The sequence below is a fragment of the Labeo rohita genome, chromosome 8, assembly GCF_022985175.1.
Source record: "Labeo rohita strain BAU-BD-2019 chromosome 8, IGBB_LRoh.1.0, whole genome shotgun sequence".
Taxonomy (NCBI): domain Eukaryota; kingdom Metazoa; phylum Chordata; class Actinopteri; order Cypriniformes; family Cyprinidae; genus Labeo; species Labeo rohita.
In genome coordinates this window covers 5,105,890-5,123,024 of record NC_066876.1, presented here as the reverse complement: position 1 = coordinate 5,123,024, position 17,135 = coordinate 5,105,890, and the positions used below count along the sequence as shown (strand labels likewise).

The 17,135-nt window shown below is 39.2% G+C and overlaps 2 protein-coding genes across 2 annotated transcripts in view; one reads left to right on the top strand and one right to left on the bottom strand.

Annotated features, from left to right (window-relative positions):
- disp3 (dispatched RND transporter family member 3) overlaps window positions 1-5,357 on the top strand; it is an 87,976-nt gene extending 82,619 nt beyond the window's left edge. Inside the window, exon 21 of the mRNA XM_051117660.1 lies at window positions 651-5,357. Within this exon, the coding sequence (XP_050973617.1) occupies window positions 651-995 (345 nt within the window). The 3' untranslated portion in view covers window positions 996-5,357. The remainder of the gene's footprint in view (window positions 1-650) is intronic.
- A 2,827-nt stretch (window positions 5,358-8,184) lies between these two features.
- Window positions 8,185-17,135, bottom strand: part of bmp1a (bone morphogenetic protein 1a) — a 91,486-nt gene continuing 82,535 nt past the window's right edge. Inside the window, exons 19-20 of the mRNA XM_051117661.1 lie at window positions 15,085-15,335; window positions 8,185-11,179 (exon numbers count right to left, since the gene is read on the bottom strand). Of these exons, the coding sequence (XP_050973618.1) occupies window positions 11,006-11,179; window positions 15,085-15,335 (425 nt within the window). The 3' untranslated portion in view covers window positions 8,185-11,005. The remainder of the gene's footprint in view (window positions 11,180-15,084; window positions 15,336-17,135) is intronic.

Genomic DNA, 17,135 nt, shown 5'->3' with positions numbered 1-17,135 from the left:
TTCATTTTTGGGTGAACTATCCCTTTAATATCAATTACAATTTTCATTTGTTGTTGTTAAATATTCATGATGTATACATTTGGTTTTATTTTGCACTCTAATATCAACAGCAAATGACAATTTGACAAATTAATGACTACAACATAATGAAATAATATAATGAAATAAAGAATATTTTCATCAATAGACAAAAACTATGACTAAAGCAAAAAGCTGTGTAAACATGAGCAGTAATCCTCTTTGCAGTGTTGTGGAGAAAACCTGCTGTTTCTGAGCACAGATCCAGTGATGAGGAGAAATGTCAGCATACTGATGAGATAAACACGTCTGATCCTCATGAAGCTTGGGGAGAGGAATCAGAATGCAGAATATATCGGGAATGCACAATATATATCTCTACGCTGTTGTGAATTTAATCGCTGACAGTGCTGAAACAGATCAACACTCACCACGAATGAACTGTAAACAATTCACATTTCATTATTTAAGCGATAACAGGTTTACCAGACAAGCAAGTCAATTTGAAAACAAGCCACCAAAAGAGTAGAGAAGCAGAAAAAGGGCAAAATGAGAGTGTTTTTTTTTTCTCACGTGAGGCGAATGTTAATATGAGTTTTCACGCGTGTCATTCCCTCTGCTTCGGCTTATAGGAGTCCTCCATCAAACGGCAGCTACGGACCCTTGAAGCAGCCAATCATGTGGGCGTTGCTATAGTTTCCAGTGCCGTCACGACAGTGATTTCAACCATTCCGCTCTTTTTTTGTGTCATCGTGCCTTTCGCCAAGTTTGGACAGATTGTGGCCATCAACACCGCAATTTCCATCGCCTTCACGCTTACCGTCACCACCGCACTCCTGGCCACAATGGGACCCAGCGATTTCACCCGGCCTCCCAGAGCCGTGCTCAAAGCCGCTTTGGTGGTCCTGATCATGGGGGTCTGTGGAGGTCTTCTGTGGTGGACCGGATCACAGTTTGCTCCGGATACACTGATCTAAATCACCAAGCTGAGGAACCAAGTGGAGCAACTGTGATTATTTGTGATTTACGTGAACTCTTTGGAAAGCAGGTTTGGAAAAATGAAGTATTTAACATATATGGCACACTGTTAGAAATTAGGAAACCCAGTACGTGAAATAGTTAACAGTCTGCATGAAGGTAGTCCTGACAGGCGTGGGAAATGATGTCAGACACATTTAGGTGAATAACTCTGTCTTTGCTATCAAAAATCGCTCTGTCAGGGACTTGTGTTTATTGTTAATGTATGACTAAAAGAGCTGACTATCCCTCAGTGTTTTGTATTTTATTCACAACTTGGACTGAAGTGACTCAGAGGGCGCGTGAGGACGTGTCTTATTATGGTTAAAGTGTGACGAGGCCCTCAAGTCTCAGAAGAGGAGCACATGAATTCTGTGAATTCATCTCGTGTGTGACAGCAGGACAACAAAGAAGGAGAAACAAAGGCTACTTTTTCATCATCCTTGAAGGATTGTTGTGACAGATTTGGTGTTTTATGTGGAAGTTAATTAGTTGATTTCCAAATCTAAAAGGCCTACTGTATGTTTTGGTTGAAGTCAACATGAAATGGCATTCACAATCCATTTTGCTTTTGCAATGCATCATTCATGAGTGAAACAGGATATTTGGAAACAAAGGGTTTTATCCAAGATTTGGTTGTATCCAACCCAATCTCACGAGAAAACATATCTATTTCACAAGGTGGTGATTTTATTTGTACAATGAGATTCATATAAAAACTAGAACTTTTAAAAGGCTGCAAAAAAAGCTGCACTTGAACGCACCACTCAGACTACAGCCGACTGCAAACTAACATGTGCATTCTGCACTTGTGTGAAACGATTTAGCTGTCTATTTAAGCAGCTTTTAATAGTATATATTCATCATTCAAAAGGAGAAACTGAAACAGAGATATATGAGATAAACGCAGATATATGAAAAGTAAACAAAGCTGTGCTTGCTTAACATTTTAAAGGGGTGGTTGATTGTGATATCACTTTTTTTAACCTTAGTGTGTAATGTTGCTGATTGAGCATAAACAATATCTGCAAAGTTGCAAGGCTGAAAGTTCAGTACAAACAGAGATATTGTCTTTTAAATGTATGACAGTTTAATAGGCTCATAGGGACTACAACAAGCTACTTTCTGGGTTGGTGATATTATAAACCCAGATATTTACATAAACCCTGGGAATGTGCAGCAAAGGGGGTGAGGCAAGAAGAGGAAGAGCTGTTGCCATGTTGTCAAAACTAGCAGTGCACACGCTCTGCTCTGCGTCTCTCTCTCTATCTCTCCCTCTCTCTATCTCTCTCTCTTTCTCTCACACACACACCCCACTCGAGCCCTCCTGCCCCTTTGAGCTCTGACTAAACTGCCCTTTCGGTCTGGTCTAGGTGCCCCGGGTTCGCGATTTCTGCCGAGGGCGACCCGCGATTATACACTTTATGTGTACAGACAGACAGATATTTTCCACATAGCTACGAGAAGCCTTAAGTATGGATGCACATGCAGTTGCTATGGTAGCGAGCAAAGCTTGCTGGCAAAAATTTGTTACTGTTACAAAATAAATAATTACTTACAAAAACTGCTACAACGCAATTGTGTATTCTGCTGTAAAAGCTTTAATCAGGATAAAACTGTATATTAAAAGCTAACATAAGCAGTAGCATTTACAAATCACAGCGCATCTAAAAGAATTAGATAACAACAAACAAAAATACATAACATTCTGAAACGTCCTGTAAGAGCCTGCTTGCACAGGTTCTGTTCGATCATCTTCACTAATATTCTCTCAAATTGATAAGAAATATTGACGACACCATTGTTTACAATACAACCGGAGCGTGTGTGAGGGGTGTGGCGTTTATGAAAGCGCTTTAGCGGTTTAGCGAACCACAACACACTAGACCAGCTAACCAATCTGAGCCCATTGCGTATTTTTGAGGGAGGGGCTTCATGAAAACGATCAGAGCGTTCATCGGAGAAGGGACAGTGTGGTGTAGAATAAAGGTAAATTATGTTAAAAATTATGCATTTAAAAAACGAAGCATTAACACATTAGACTGCACACCATAAACACAATCAAGCTTAAAAAAAAAAAACCCAGTCAACCACCCCTTTAAATATCAGTTATGTTGATAACTTTCAACATTTTATGCGGTTCATGTTGTTATGATAATATTTACATATTGGAATGCTTGGGTAAGATCACATAACATTAGAAAAGCCTTCTGTTTGTGCCGCCTCCATTTACTTATTTTCATCACTTTTGCTTTAATTCTCCAGCACTAACTCGTTTGCAAAACTAGGCATCCAATCAGAATTCTCACTCACGCCATCAGTCCCGACGCCGATTCAACATGCTGAATCTGGCAAACTCCAGCCAACGTAGTCCCGCCGAGAGCCGACGTGTGGAAAATACCAAACAAACTAGCCCAAACAGTTGACCCCCAGCTCTTGTCGGACCGTCAGGCAGCGTCTGTTGGCTTGGTGTGTCCAGGCCTTTAGAAAAAAGGCACAAAGATCCACCCCTAAACATGACCGTCACTGTTGCTTAAAGGTTCATGAAACCCCGGACTACTTTTTCTGAGATTTTAGCAGAGGTGTTTGTGTTGCACATCATAGATGACAATGTTAGTATCCCTTAATTTTAATTGTTGGAGAAAACCAACAATTTGAGCTTTTTTGCGCTATTTTCATCTTCCGGGTTTAAAATCTACATTGTGTTGACGTCTCAGTCTGTGACGTGGCAACGGACTATAGTACTTTGATGACGCGTCTGTGTCTCATAATTATCAAAGACTATAGAATACCCAAGACTTATCATTCGTATAGTTTTGAATGGGGAAAGATGCAACGCTTATTATGTTTCTTTCTTAATGAAAGAGCCAATCGTTTATTAGTAAAATCAGCGTCTCACTGCAGCTGCCATTATAAGTCCCAGTTGCTTTACGAACAGTCAGCGTTCTGAGAAGTGTGCTCAGTACATGGCATGTGCACCGGTTGATCTTGTCTGAAAAATACGTTTTTTTTTTTAAACACTACTGGAGCATAAGGATTTTAAATATGAAATTTAATCGTAAGCTTGATGAACAGTTTTGGAGAATTTGATATTTCCCCATTCAAAGAAATAGGAGCTGCACTTGCCTGCCCGAGAGGCATTTCAAAGATGGCCGCCGAGTAAAGTGACTTGCCTTAAAGGGACTTTGTAATTATTCATGAGGCTGCGTGTTCTTATCCTATGAGATTTGCCTAATTATTCACGAAAGCGTGTGTTGGTTTGCTATGACAGAAGCTTCGAGAAACTTTGAGATTGTGTATATTAACTGAGAGAAACATTCATGGATCGAAGGAGACTGTTTTTGTTTGCTTTGTAAGAGTTCGGCACAAAATCGATTCATTCATAGAGTGAGTGTAATAGCGGTTTCCTAACTCCTTGATGCAGCCCATCAGAAGGATTATAAATGCTGCAAAATAAGCCTTAAAAGTTAAGAGGTGCAACAGCGCATTCATATATATGATTTCGATGCAGAGTACAAATGGCTGTGCATTTATTTGTGTTGTTAACTCAATGGGAGCGAAGAGAAACTGTCTGAACCGTCTGAACCCAAAGATGACTCTCTCCCCTCTTCCCCCTCTGCTCCGCAGCACACCACGCCCACTTTTGTAGCATTTTTAAAACTGTGGTGAGAACTAACCAGTGCTGAAACAGGGGGTTTCATGACCCTTTAAAGCGGTCATTTAGTGCAAAATTCTTTTTTCCATGTTGTTTGAAGTTTAGAGTTTCGTGGCTAAATGTGGCTAAAGTTTATAGTCTCAGAGAACGGCTCGTCATCCCATGGAAGAGAGGGGCGCGGGTGAGCAGAGCTCATTAGCATTTAAACGGACATGCACTGAAATGGCTCACTGTGAACAGAGTTGTTTTTGACGAGGTAAAAAGGGTGTTGTTTTACACTACCATTGAGAAATTTAGTAAAAAAGAAAACATATCAACTTGTGAAAAATGGGCATCCAATGACCCCTTTAAGCTGATCGTACAAAAAAGAATGGAAGAGATTGTACAAATTCTCAAATTCACCAAAATCTAAATAAGACTGTCATTTTAACGATTGATTGGTAAAAAGTCAGGTTCACTCTCCACAGTGTTTTAACATATCACTTCGTCTTTAGTTTAAAAAACTATATTGGTTAAAATAATAAAACAATACTAAAAAGCAAATTTGACTATTTTTAACATTAACTAATAGCATTGTCGGGGTAGTGCATTACAAGTAACTTGAGTTATATAATCAGATTACTTTTTTAAGTATCTAGTAAAGTAATGCATTACTTTTTTTTAAAAAGTAGTGCTACTTTTTCAAAGAGGTTTTGTGTATAATGTGTGAACATGATGCTTACTGTAGTTTTAGATTAAATGTGAATATGCATTTATTGATCTCACTTGCACAAAAACAATTTCAGGATTGCTCAGAATGAATAAAAACAGTAAAAAACAAACTCAGAATATGATGCAAACCTGCAGTAATTAAATATGCCTCCAGCCTGAGGCTTATTCATTTCACTTTTGGCGTGAGAGGGTTTTTACTATGCCAAAAATATAACTTTTTTATATTAAAAACATACAAGCAAGCCCAGTCCATATGGGAAAGTGACACAAAAGCATAACTCATTACCTTCCATAAAAAGTAATGAAATTAGGTACTTTTTAAAAGAGTAACTCAATATTGTAATGCATTACTTTTAAAGATTAACTTTCCCCAACACTGACCGATTGTCCGCACAACTTCGGCTACATCAGATGAAAATGAAGAGAAAAGCAGTGTTAACTAGTGCTAGGCAATGATTAATCACATCCAAAATAAAAGTGTGTTTTGTGTACATAATATATGTGTGTGTACTGTGTATATTTATTATGTTTATATAAAGACACACATACAGTATATATTTATATTCATATCATGTATATATATATAAACGTAACATTTTTCCTAAATATATACATGTATGTGTGTGTATTTATATATACATAATAATCACAGTACACACACATGTATTATGTACACAACTTTTATTTTGGATGCGATTAATCATTGCCCATCACTAGTGTTAACTATTACATTGTTTTCCTTAACTGAGATAAAAATATTACATGAAAAATGTTTCCTTGGGAAGTAACTGAAAGCAAGTGGAAATGCTAAAATGATTAAAATGAAAACTGAAATAAATATAATTTGAAGCTGTTGGAAATTGCCAAAATGTAAAATAATTACAAACTGAGAGTGTTTTTCTTTGTAATACGATGCTCAATAAGACCTGAACCTATAGGGAAACAGGGTCTAATCCTAATTTCATGTTGACTTTAAGAAACACAACAGCCAACATTCTCCTACCTTAATATAAGAGGTTACTGTACATTGTTTTGATTTAGTCCAAATACGATGAAGAGGGTTGCAGTATCAATCATACTGCTTAGGGCATTTAGTTGTATTTGAGAAGTAAATGTTTTTTGTGTGTGTGAAATGTTAAGGGTATTGTCTGGACTTTTATAAGATAAAAGTGTTAAATTGTGGTAAATTTCATGCTGGCTTTTGTAAGATGGTGAAACAAACATTGAGTTCTGCAGAGTAACGTTGTGCTTCTGATGTGGTTTGTTAAAATTCCCAGTGAAACCACTGTTTGCATTTGTGTTTCTGCACACCAAACACATTCACTTATCCCTGTGCGTCTGATTGTTGCCATTTATGTCTTTCAAAACGTATACACACAAAGTCACAACAGGCGAACTTCATTTGGCTTTATCATGTTGACCCTTTAACCAGCAGTCTGGAAATAATCCAGCACTTCAGCAGCAATCCACTTTCAGCCACAGACACTTGCTGTCCTCCTAAAAGCTCTCCGCTGCGCTCCAATGCGCTCTGCATGCAAGAATTCAGCTCACCTTCACAGCTCGAGCCGGTTCTCTTTGATATTCATGTTGAGGACTGACTAGAACAAATTTAGAGGAATATTCACACGTTAACAGTTACACAGAATACACGTTGGCATCAGTGGGTGAATTTCATATTTCACCTCGAAATTATATTGTTTTGCATCAAGAAAAAAAAACATCTGTAAACATTTTATTGTCCAATTGTTATAATTTAAGCACATTTCACTTGCCAAATTCTGTGCACATAATGCAAATAAATAAATATCTACAATTAATAACAAAAATTAGGGGGGTTGAGTAAGAGTTGGGTAAGTACTTGTTAGATTTTTTTTCTTGTTCGTTTTAGAACAAAAGTGTGATTATAAAAATTAAATACAAAATATTTTACTACAATAAATTATTAGGAATATACAATTTAAATATATGATTTATTCACATTAAAGTTAGGTTACTGATAATGGTTAAATGTGCTTTATTTTCTTTATGCAAAACATTTGACCTCATTTGACCTTTTTTTTTTTAATTTTGGGGTTAAATATGTCCCTGGCATTTCTTGACTCTTTCAGCAAGATGATCATTTATGGGTATATCAGTCATAGGTAACATTCACACTACAATAATCAAATCAAAAAACTGATTTATATCTCAATTTATAATCAACAACCATAATCTTATATTATCCACTACATTTCAACTATATTTAATGTGCACATTTTTATTGGTAAGAGTTTTCTGACCACCTTCAAAAATATTAAAACACTTGCTTGACTTTATTTAGCTCTTCCCATCAATTCTGCTTAATTTTTAATGCTGGAAATGGTAGATAGGCATTAATAATGCACTGTGGTGACCATTCATAATTGATGATCTGTTATATAGCAAATTCAATACTGAAATGTGGTTTATTTAGAAATCCACAGTCATCGAGACGAGCAGGAGAGCCAAATTCCATTGTCAATGTGATCCAAGACCTTGAAACCATCAAAACTAATGAAACGCCTTGTAGGACTTTTCCTTTCAATGTTCATCTTATAGTTGAAAAACACCAGTTATATCATAAAAAAATCATTGAAAGCATTCAAAATTACACGACAGAGTACTTAACCTCGTGTTTGGCTTGAGTTTGCTCTTACATAGTGCTAAGTACCGTAACTTAATTGGTATATTTGGGCTTTTATTCAATTAATGAAACGGTCAGTTCATAATTCCTGAGTCTACAAGACAAAATGTGACATGAAGCATTTCAAAATGAAAATAACATTTTATGAAATTGATGCACTTGTTAACACTATGTGCAATACATAGGTGAAAATTAGCTATACAATATAAATAAATTGCATCTTTTGTCTGCAATTACACATAGCCTAAGTTCTCATCAAGTTATCTATGGTTTAGTGTACTTTGAATACATTAATACATATTTACATACATACATATGATAAAATGCATAAACATGTACCAAGTCTTGTGTGGGAAGGCCGGTCAGGGTGAATAAATCAAGCATACACTATTATGCTGAGGTAACATTTCAGAAATGTGCTAAAACAGATCATTTGAAGCCCGCGTTCGCCCACAAAAACACTCTATTTCTAACAAGAAATAACATGGGCATTAAAAACATTAATAATGCTTAGGAGGATGTGCTTCGATTAGCAAAATGTACAAGTGCTCCACTACTCTAAAAAGCTATGCTAGGAAGCATATTCAAATACAGAGATGCTAAATTGGGTATCTTAGACACACAAAATCAAATCCATTTGAAGAACTAGGATAGAAGTTAGTCGATCGTAAGTGTGCGAGAACGTATATCGAGCAACTTGTTTGGTCACAGCACACGTGGCTTGAGTTGAACCGATTCAAAGTTCAGATGGAAGGCATTGCAGAAACGTCTAAAACCTTATAAACCCCCAAAATCTCTCCCGGAATCCTTATCATTTGCCTTCCTGGATTTCACACATCCAAGTCAAACAGTCGCCAAGTCCTGCGGCGATTAAAATCTAGTGTCGTCTTGAAATGGTTGGGTAACAACAATCAGATATCCTGAACCTGAGATTTAAAAGAGCTTTAGGTAAATCCACAAAGGCAAACAGGTGTGAAATGATATTGTATGATGAAAAGAGCGGTTGAAACAGAGGAGACCAAGTCAACAGCCTTTGAAGGAGTTCTGCAGGAGACAGAAAGCATGAGAGAGAGGTAGGGAGCAGCGATGCGGACCGCGTACTTCACAGGGATGATCTTGGAAATGGAGTGCGCTAACACTTCAGATCAAATGATCAACCCTGGAGATCACACTATTCAGCACTGTTCCACACAGATTTGACATCAAACATGCTCTTTTCCCAACTGACTTTGGACATCAATGGAGAAAGAGCGGTTTCAAGTGGCTGAAATTACTAGGGCGCAGGGCTCATTTGAAATAGCACCATCCCACCACTCTCCCACACGCTGAGGTACGTTATTGGTACAAACGAACATTTTACACAGTTTTAACACTTTTCCCATAGCTAACGGTGTAAGAGCAAGATCTACCTAAGAATAGGGCATCTGAGGATTGCTAAAAAGGACAGTACTTTTCAGGTTTTAACTCAAAACCGTATTGGGCGCGCAGAAAATGGACCTCAGTCAGAGTAGACGCCGTATGTAATCTGACGTGAATGAAAACAAGGTTTTAGGTCCTACAGTTCTGCCATCATTTACTCACCCTCATGTCATTACAAACCCTTTCTTTCTTTTGCACAACAAAAAAGACATCTTGAAGAACGTTTGAGGGTTTATTTTGTTGTCCATTCAACAAAACTCAGTGGGGTCCAACATTATGTTGTGTTGGACCCCAGTGGCATTTATTGTATGGACAAAAATGTTCTTCCAAATGGCTTCTTTTGTGTTTCGCAGAAGAAAGAAAGTCATTTTTTACATGTCTACCCTGATTAAGGTCCATATACACAGCTATCAAACTATGATGCTAGACTTTTGGTCATGGACTGTGAGGAAAAAGCCTGAAAAAGAGGGAAAACAGGATAAAAGAAAACAGCGGTGGGATATCAGGACACAAGAGGGCCCACCAATTTTCATGCAATTTTGTCTAATTTGTTCATGATTGGCCAAGCACAGAGTGTTACGAGGACAGCACCACATTATCAAGACCTTGAAAAAAAGTGTGTGCTTAATCTAACATTTTCCACCATACCATCCTGTTTTTATGCAAGAGCAATTAACAGCCATCAGACATGGGCCACATTTTGTTTATTAGTCTTTTAATATGATAACTGATTCTGGAAAACCTCCTGGAGAGTGATAATTTCGGGCAGGGAACCGTTTGGACTACTGGCCAGAAAAGAACGAGTTATTACAAATGCTGGTGCCATTACGTCCACATTTCCTTCTAGCTGTACCACATGCATCTCTTTGACATACAGTGTCATTTGCTCAAGTAACGACAGAGAAAACCAGCCCACAATGGCCAATGAGACTCTTTATGAACAAGCAATGCCAATAATGTCAAGAAGAGACGGTTTCTCCACAGTGGAGCGGTAAATCTCACATTTCAAGGTTGGAAAGCATGCAAGGAACTCTGTTCCTGAATGCCCCTGCTTCACTCATTTCTCACTTCCTCTATCCCACTGTTGCACAGATGACTGGTTTGTTGAGTTTGCTCGGTTCTCCTGCAGGAGTTCCTCAGTGTATTTGTTTTTCAACGCACTCTCGGCTCATGAAAGGTGGAAAAAGGGGGGGGTTCCAGTATCCGATCAGCTACGCCCACCCTTCCCACCCTTCCCACCCTCCCCTTTTCGATTTCGGCCCTATATTGGTATCCAGCAAGTGAATACATTCCACCCCCCTCCCCTCCACATCTTGCCCCAAACGTAATAATTAAAAAAAAGGTAAAAACAAGGTCTACTGCGGAATGGCTTTACTCCTCACAGTCAGTAGGGGATGCCAGAACCCCTGTGAACTACTGAGGTGCGGTTGGCGTTCTTGCGGCTGGTCCGTCGGGTGTTCTTGGTGGCCGGGGGGCTCCGAGCGATGGGCGAGACCCTCCCTCTGGGGCCCTTTCGCTTCCCCCTAGGCCCTGCACGGCCCCTCCCGGCCACTAGGGGTCACTTTTTTACGGGAGTGGAGTGTGTCCTGGAACTTGGTGCTGGTGTAACGCACGTGGAAGCCCTTCTTGTTGATGGTGTCGTCTGAGCGGAATTTGATGACAATTGAGTCCCCGGCGGAGTAGATCTCTTCTGGAGGCTGAAAGCACAAAGATGGAGGCACAAGTGAGCACATTTGATGGAACTTATTTGCTTTTACTACATCAGACCACCCTCATCATTCCTAATGTTTGACATTTTAGTGCAGTGGTCCCCAATCCTGGTTCTGGAGACCCCAACACTGCACTTGTTTGGTGTCTCTCTTATATGACATACACATTTAAGGTCTTGGAGTCTTTACCAATGAGTTGAATCAGGTGTGCTTAATTAGGGAGACATCTAAAGTGTGCAGTCTCAAGAGTACTCCAGGACTTTAGGCACTTTAGTGTCTAGACCAGGGGTGTTCAAATCTGTTCCTGGAGGGCAAGTGTCCTGCAGAGTTTAGCTTCAACCCTAATTTAGCAAACTTGAACCAGATAATCAAAGTCTTCAGACTCACTAGTACCTTTTAGGCAAATGTGTTGGAGCTAAACTCTGCATGACGATGGACCTCCAGGAGTAGGATTGAACACCCCTTGGTTAGAGTGAGCCAAGATTGTGAGTCAAAGCCAGAACTCGAGTTTGGTCATCATTATCATTTTTCTTTGTCATGCATAGCAATGAGGTGCATGTTTCTGCACTACTTTGTTTTCAGAATGACTTGAAAAGTCTGATAATGTGTGATCCACAGTGGTTTAGTGTATGATGCAGTTTTTCTCTGTAACCATTTGCAAATTCATCAAGTGTATGATACCAACGCTGCATTCGAAATGGGATAAATCTGCTTCTGAAGGACACTTCAGAGTTTGAAAAATCATGGCCACAATACTGACTACAGAAGTGCTCAAAACTGGTCGCTTCAATGAGCCCTTGAGAATGAAGTATTTCGAAAGGTACAACTGATGGAGACTGCACTCTCATGATTCTTTAATTGGCTAGGCAAGAAGATACAGAAGTGTGTTCCAAATAACAGCTTTTCGGTCACATACACCAGTGTTTCTCAACTTGTGGGTCGCAAGACTGTTCTGAATGGGTTGCACAGTGTACAGTCAAAGACACATCAACAACAAAAAAACGTAATTCTAAATGTTTTTTTTTTTTTTTTTTCTGATGTAAGACTTTGAAAGACAGTGCATGAAAGCTGTTGATCCTTCTGTCAGATGCAGTTTAAGTAAAGAGTGCCTGAGGAAAAACGCGCTGTCCCGATTCAGTATCTGCGGTCAAAGAGGTGTTGTCAGGCTTAAGGACAGATTTACTAAAAGCTTGCGCCAGCACAAACCGTCATTTGGTGTTAAAATAGTACTGTTGGGATTTAATTATTTAACGTCCAATAAAAAAAAATCATGTCTTAAAGCATGTCTTAAACCCCTTTCTCTTTCCCTAACCTTAAATACCACACTAATTGAATTGTAAGCAATAAAAATATGAATATATATATATATATATATATATATTTTTTTTTTTTTCATTAAGTCATTAAGTCATTAATGGACCATAATTATTGCACAAATAGTATTTAGTACCAAATGATCTCCTCAAAATATTAAATAAATATTACTGAACTAAAATAAACAACATTTAGTTCATTGAAAAATAGTTAAGCTGTATGGCCACATTATAAAGAAGCAATTCCTTAGGGTTAAATACTAGTAAACTATATTAATGTTGCTTCACTCTACAGAATAAAATGATACTGTAAATGTCATTGACTTAATAATCAATGCATAATATGCTGTAATGTTTAGCAAAAATCGCTGCAAATGCCTGCATATTGAAGCTGTCGTCTATTCTACTTAAACCCATTTAAATGTATTGTCAACACTGGTTTGTTTGGAGAGCTCCATGAACCTTGGGACCGCGTGGCGATGACGCTGTCGAGATCAAAGCTTGTTGCAAGTTTGTTTTTAAATGGCTCTTGCTTTAACTGTGGTGCTACATTTTATGATTTACATCACATTAAGTGCCCCAAAAAGTTTTTGTATTGTTTGAATTTAGTATTGAATCTTACAAAATTTGAAAGCTGAGAGTTTGTTTCATATTGCAAGACGGGTTGCCATGGTGTGAGATTTACTCACATAGTACTCATTTACTATGAGCAGAGTGAGAGCGTGAGACAGAGGCTGAAAGCATGCGTCTCACACCAAATGTGTGCGTTGGCAACCCTGATATTTGTGCTTATGAGAGTAGAGTCATTATCTTAACAACATGCTAACATCAGAATGTTTTGTAACCATGAGTTCTATTTGAATATTTTGTGTTATATCAGTGGCACTTTATTTTTTTGATGAAGTCCAAAGTACACCTCAGTTTTGATGCAAACGCTTAGTGTACGAGTACACTGTCTGGAACACATAGTTATTATGTACTCCATTTGATAGCATGAGCAAACACAGCTGCTTGAAACATGCACTGGAAAGTTTCCAGTGTCTGTGCTATTTCTCTTCTGAAGTTCAGACCAATAAATATGTGTTTGTACTCATTAAAACTGGAGCGAAGTCTAATGAGAATGCAAGATAAGCAAGATATGTGTGTGTACAGTACTATGTTGATGATAAACTTTACATTGTGCATGCTGTAAGCATACTCTAGTGTTTGCTTCAGAAATGAAGTATACATTGAGCTTTAGAAGGTGGCTACCTATGTAGATAGTGAAAAGCGCCTAGGGCTTCACATAAGAACCCCAATCTCAAAGCATTTGATACGGTTTCAAAGTAGTTTCCATTGTGTAGTGGCTCTTTTCTGACCGAGCTTAAATGGGTTATTTTGGGCTGTGACAGCCTAATGTGGCAGCACACTTAAGCTCATGTTGCTCGAGGGACATATTCCCTGCTGTTAGTAAATTGTCAGTTGCTTTGGATTAAAAGCATGCTCTAAATGGCAAGCTACCAAAACTTGATTGAGATAAACGCACACTGTCTAAAATCCTCTTGGTTCAATTTAAGCAAACCTCTCAGTCGATAAGCAGGTCACACCCATTGCCAGTGGCAGTATCAGAATATCATCCGATACACCTTGTCTAAACTCAGCATGGGCCCTTCTCATTGAACTGAAGCAAATGTAATCATGCTGTTCCGTGACCTACAGAGCTGATCTCATTCAAACAAACAGCGATTTCTCATTGTTTCTGAGATTTTGAATGTAACATAGTTGTATACAACTTCTCTCTCCAGAACTAGAAATGAGGGAAATCCCTGACGGTCTCTTTCAAAAGTTCAGGGTTTATCCTATAAGGCAGTGGTTCTCAAGTGGTGGATTGTGTCCCAAAAATGGGCCACAGGTCTGCTGTAATAGGGTCATGGACAGTAGAGTAAAACAGGGCTCTAAGGGCCAGTGAACACAATGTCCGAAGGCTCGTAGCAACCAATCAAGCCTAACAAAGTCATTAGACTGAGAAAGGGCAAAGAAATGTGGTTCTGGATGATTAGCTACATTAATTTACACAGAGTACTGCTGGTGCTGAGTGACTGGTTGCTTGGAATTTCTTAAATTAAACTTTATTATGGAACATTTGCATTTAGGATTTGATTATGTGGGCTAAACGGCAAGTTAAAGGGATAGTTCACCCAAAAACTTCAAGTTCTATCATCAATTACTTACCCTCATGTCGTGCCCTATCATTCTTTCATTCATCTTCAAAAAACTTTCTTGCTTAATGTGCAAGAACCAATGAGGTTTGTTCTCTCTTGTCACGTGAGCACATTTGAGCTTGTCTACCATATTTTCTGTGCTTTATGTGTGTGATCAATGTTTATATGGGAATAAATAACTAAATTAATTTATCTCTTAAATAATAAAGCAATTGTATCTTTAAAAGTTCTGAAATGACATGAGGGTGAATAATTGATCTCTATATTTAATATTTCTGCTAACTATCCCCTTAAAGATCCCTTTTAACTTCTGACATGAAACGTAAAAGCATTTTGATGTTTGTTGATTTTATGCAGCAAATCTAAATCTCGGCTTTACCCCGGATCCACAGTAGCGGCCTAGTCTGGGTGATTTGGTGTCTGCCCCATCAAACAGCTCCATGTAATCATAGCCACAGTCGGCCTCCTCCTCGATTTCGAAGGTCTGGAAGATGAGCTCCACGCCGTAGCCCTTCTCTGCTGTGATCACCCACTGACAGTCTGACGCCCCGGGGTAGTTATTATCACCAAACTGGGCATGAGAGTAGAGGTCTTTAGTTTTTACCTCTGCTTTCAGACGGCCTCCGCACTCTGGAGATGAGAAGAAAATGAACATGTGAGAAAGTAATTCACAGGTGCATTCAGTATCTCAGCATATCACTGCAAGTCAATAGTCTCTAGTAGCTAGACTTGTGACTGAGACTAGCACTGAATGCTATAAACATCAGAGAGTTGCTAGCTTACTTAGATACAGTGCTAAAAATACATGCATAAAAATACATTTGGGATTCTTCAACGTTTTTGTCAGCTGAACCCTTTGGATCTAAATTTAAGGTTAATATTTTAATATTTTAACAAGATTCAACAACAAGGTTCTCTAATGTTGGTTAATAGTCAAAATACACAGATCAGGCATACCATTATGGCCACCTTCCTAATATTTTGTTGGTCCCTGTTTTGCTGCTAAAACATCCCTGACCCATCAAGACATGGACTCCACTAGACCACTGGTCTGAAGATCTATGAAGGTCTTCATAGATCAGACTTATTTGTTCAGTACATCCCACAGATGCTTGACTGGATTGAGATCTGGGAAATTTTGAGGCCAAGTCAACACCTCAAACTCGTTGTGCTCCTCAAACTATTCCTGAACCATTTTTACTTGTGACTACCTTCCTAATATTGTCTTGGTCTCTCTTTTGCTGCCAAAAAAGCCCTGGCCCATTGAGGCATGGACTCCACTAGACCCCCTCAAGGTTTGCTCTGGTATCTGGCACCAAGATGTTAGCCACAGATCCTTTAAGTCCTGTAAGTTGCAAGGTACGGACTTCATAGATTGGACTTGTTTGTGCAGTACATCCCACAGATGCTCAATTGGATTAAGATCTGGGGAATTTAAAAGCAAAGTCAACACCTCAAACTCGTTGTGCTCCTCAAACTATTCCTGAACCATTTTTACTTGTGACCACCTTCCTAATATTGTGTTGGTCTTCCTTTTACTGCCATAAAAGCCCTGACCCTTGAAGACATGGACTCCCTTAGACCCCTGAAGGTGTGCTGTGGTATCTGGAACCAAGATGTTAGCCACAGATCCTTTAAGTCCTGTAAGCTGCAAGGAAGGGCCTCCATGGATCAGACTTTTGACGTTTGTTCAACACATCCCACAGATGCTCGACTGGATTGAGATCTGGGGAATTTAGAGGCCAAGTCAACACCTCAAACTCGTTGTGCTCCTCAAACCTTTCCTAAACCATTTTTGCTTTGGCAGGGTGCATTATCCTGCTGAACGAGGCCACAGCCACCAGGGAATACCATTTCAATGAAAGGGTGTACATGGTCTGCAGTAATGCTTCGGTAGGTGGCACATGTCAAAGTAATGGATGGATGGCAGATTGCTTCCCATAGTGCATCCTGGTGCCATGTGTTCCCCAGGCAAGCGACGCACCCGGCCATCCATGTCATGTACGTGGTTCATCAGACTAGACCATCTTTTTCCATTGCTTCGTGGTCCAGTTCTAAAGCTCACCGGCTCACTATTGGTGCTTTCAGCGGTGGACTAGGGTCAGCATGGGCACCCTGATGGTCTGCGGCTATGTAGCCTCATACGCAACAAACTGTGCTGCACTGTGTATTCTGACACCTTTCCATCAGAATATCCAGCATTAACTTCTTGAGCAATATTAGCTACAGTAGCTCGTCTGTTGGATCGGACAACATGGGCCAGCCACGCTTCCCACATGCATCAATGAGCTTTGGCTGCCCATGACCCTGTCACAGTTTCACGACTCTTCCTTCCTAGGACCACTTTTGATAGATACTGACCACTGTAGACTGGGAACACCCCAAAGAGCTACAGTTTTGGAGACGCTCTGATCCAGTCGTCTAGCCATC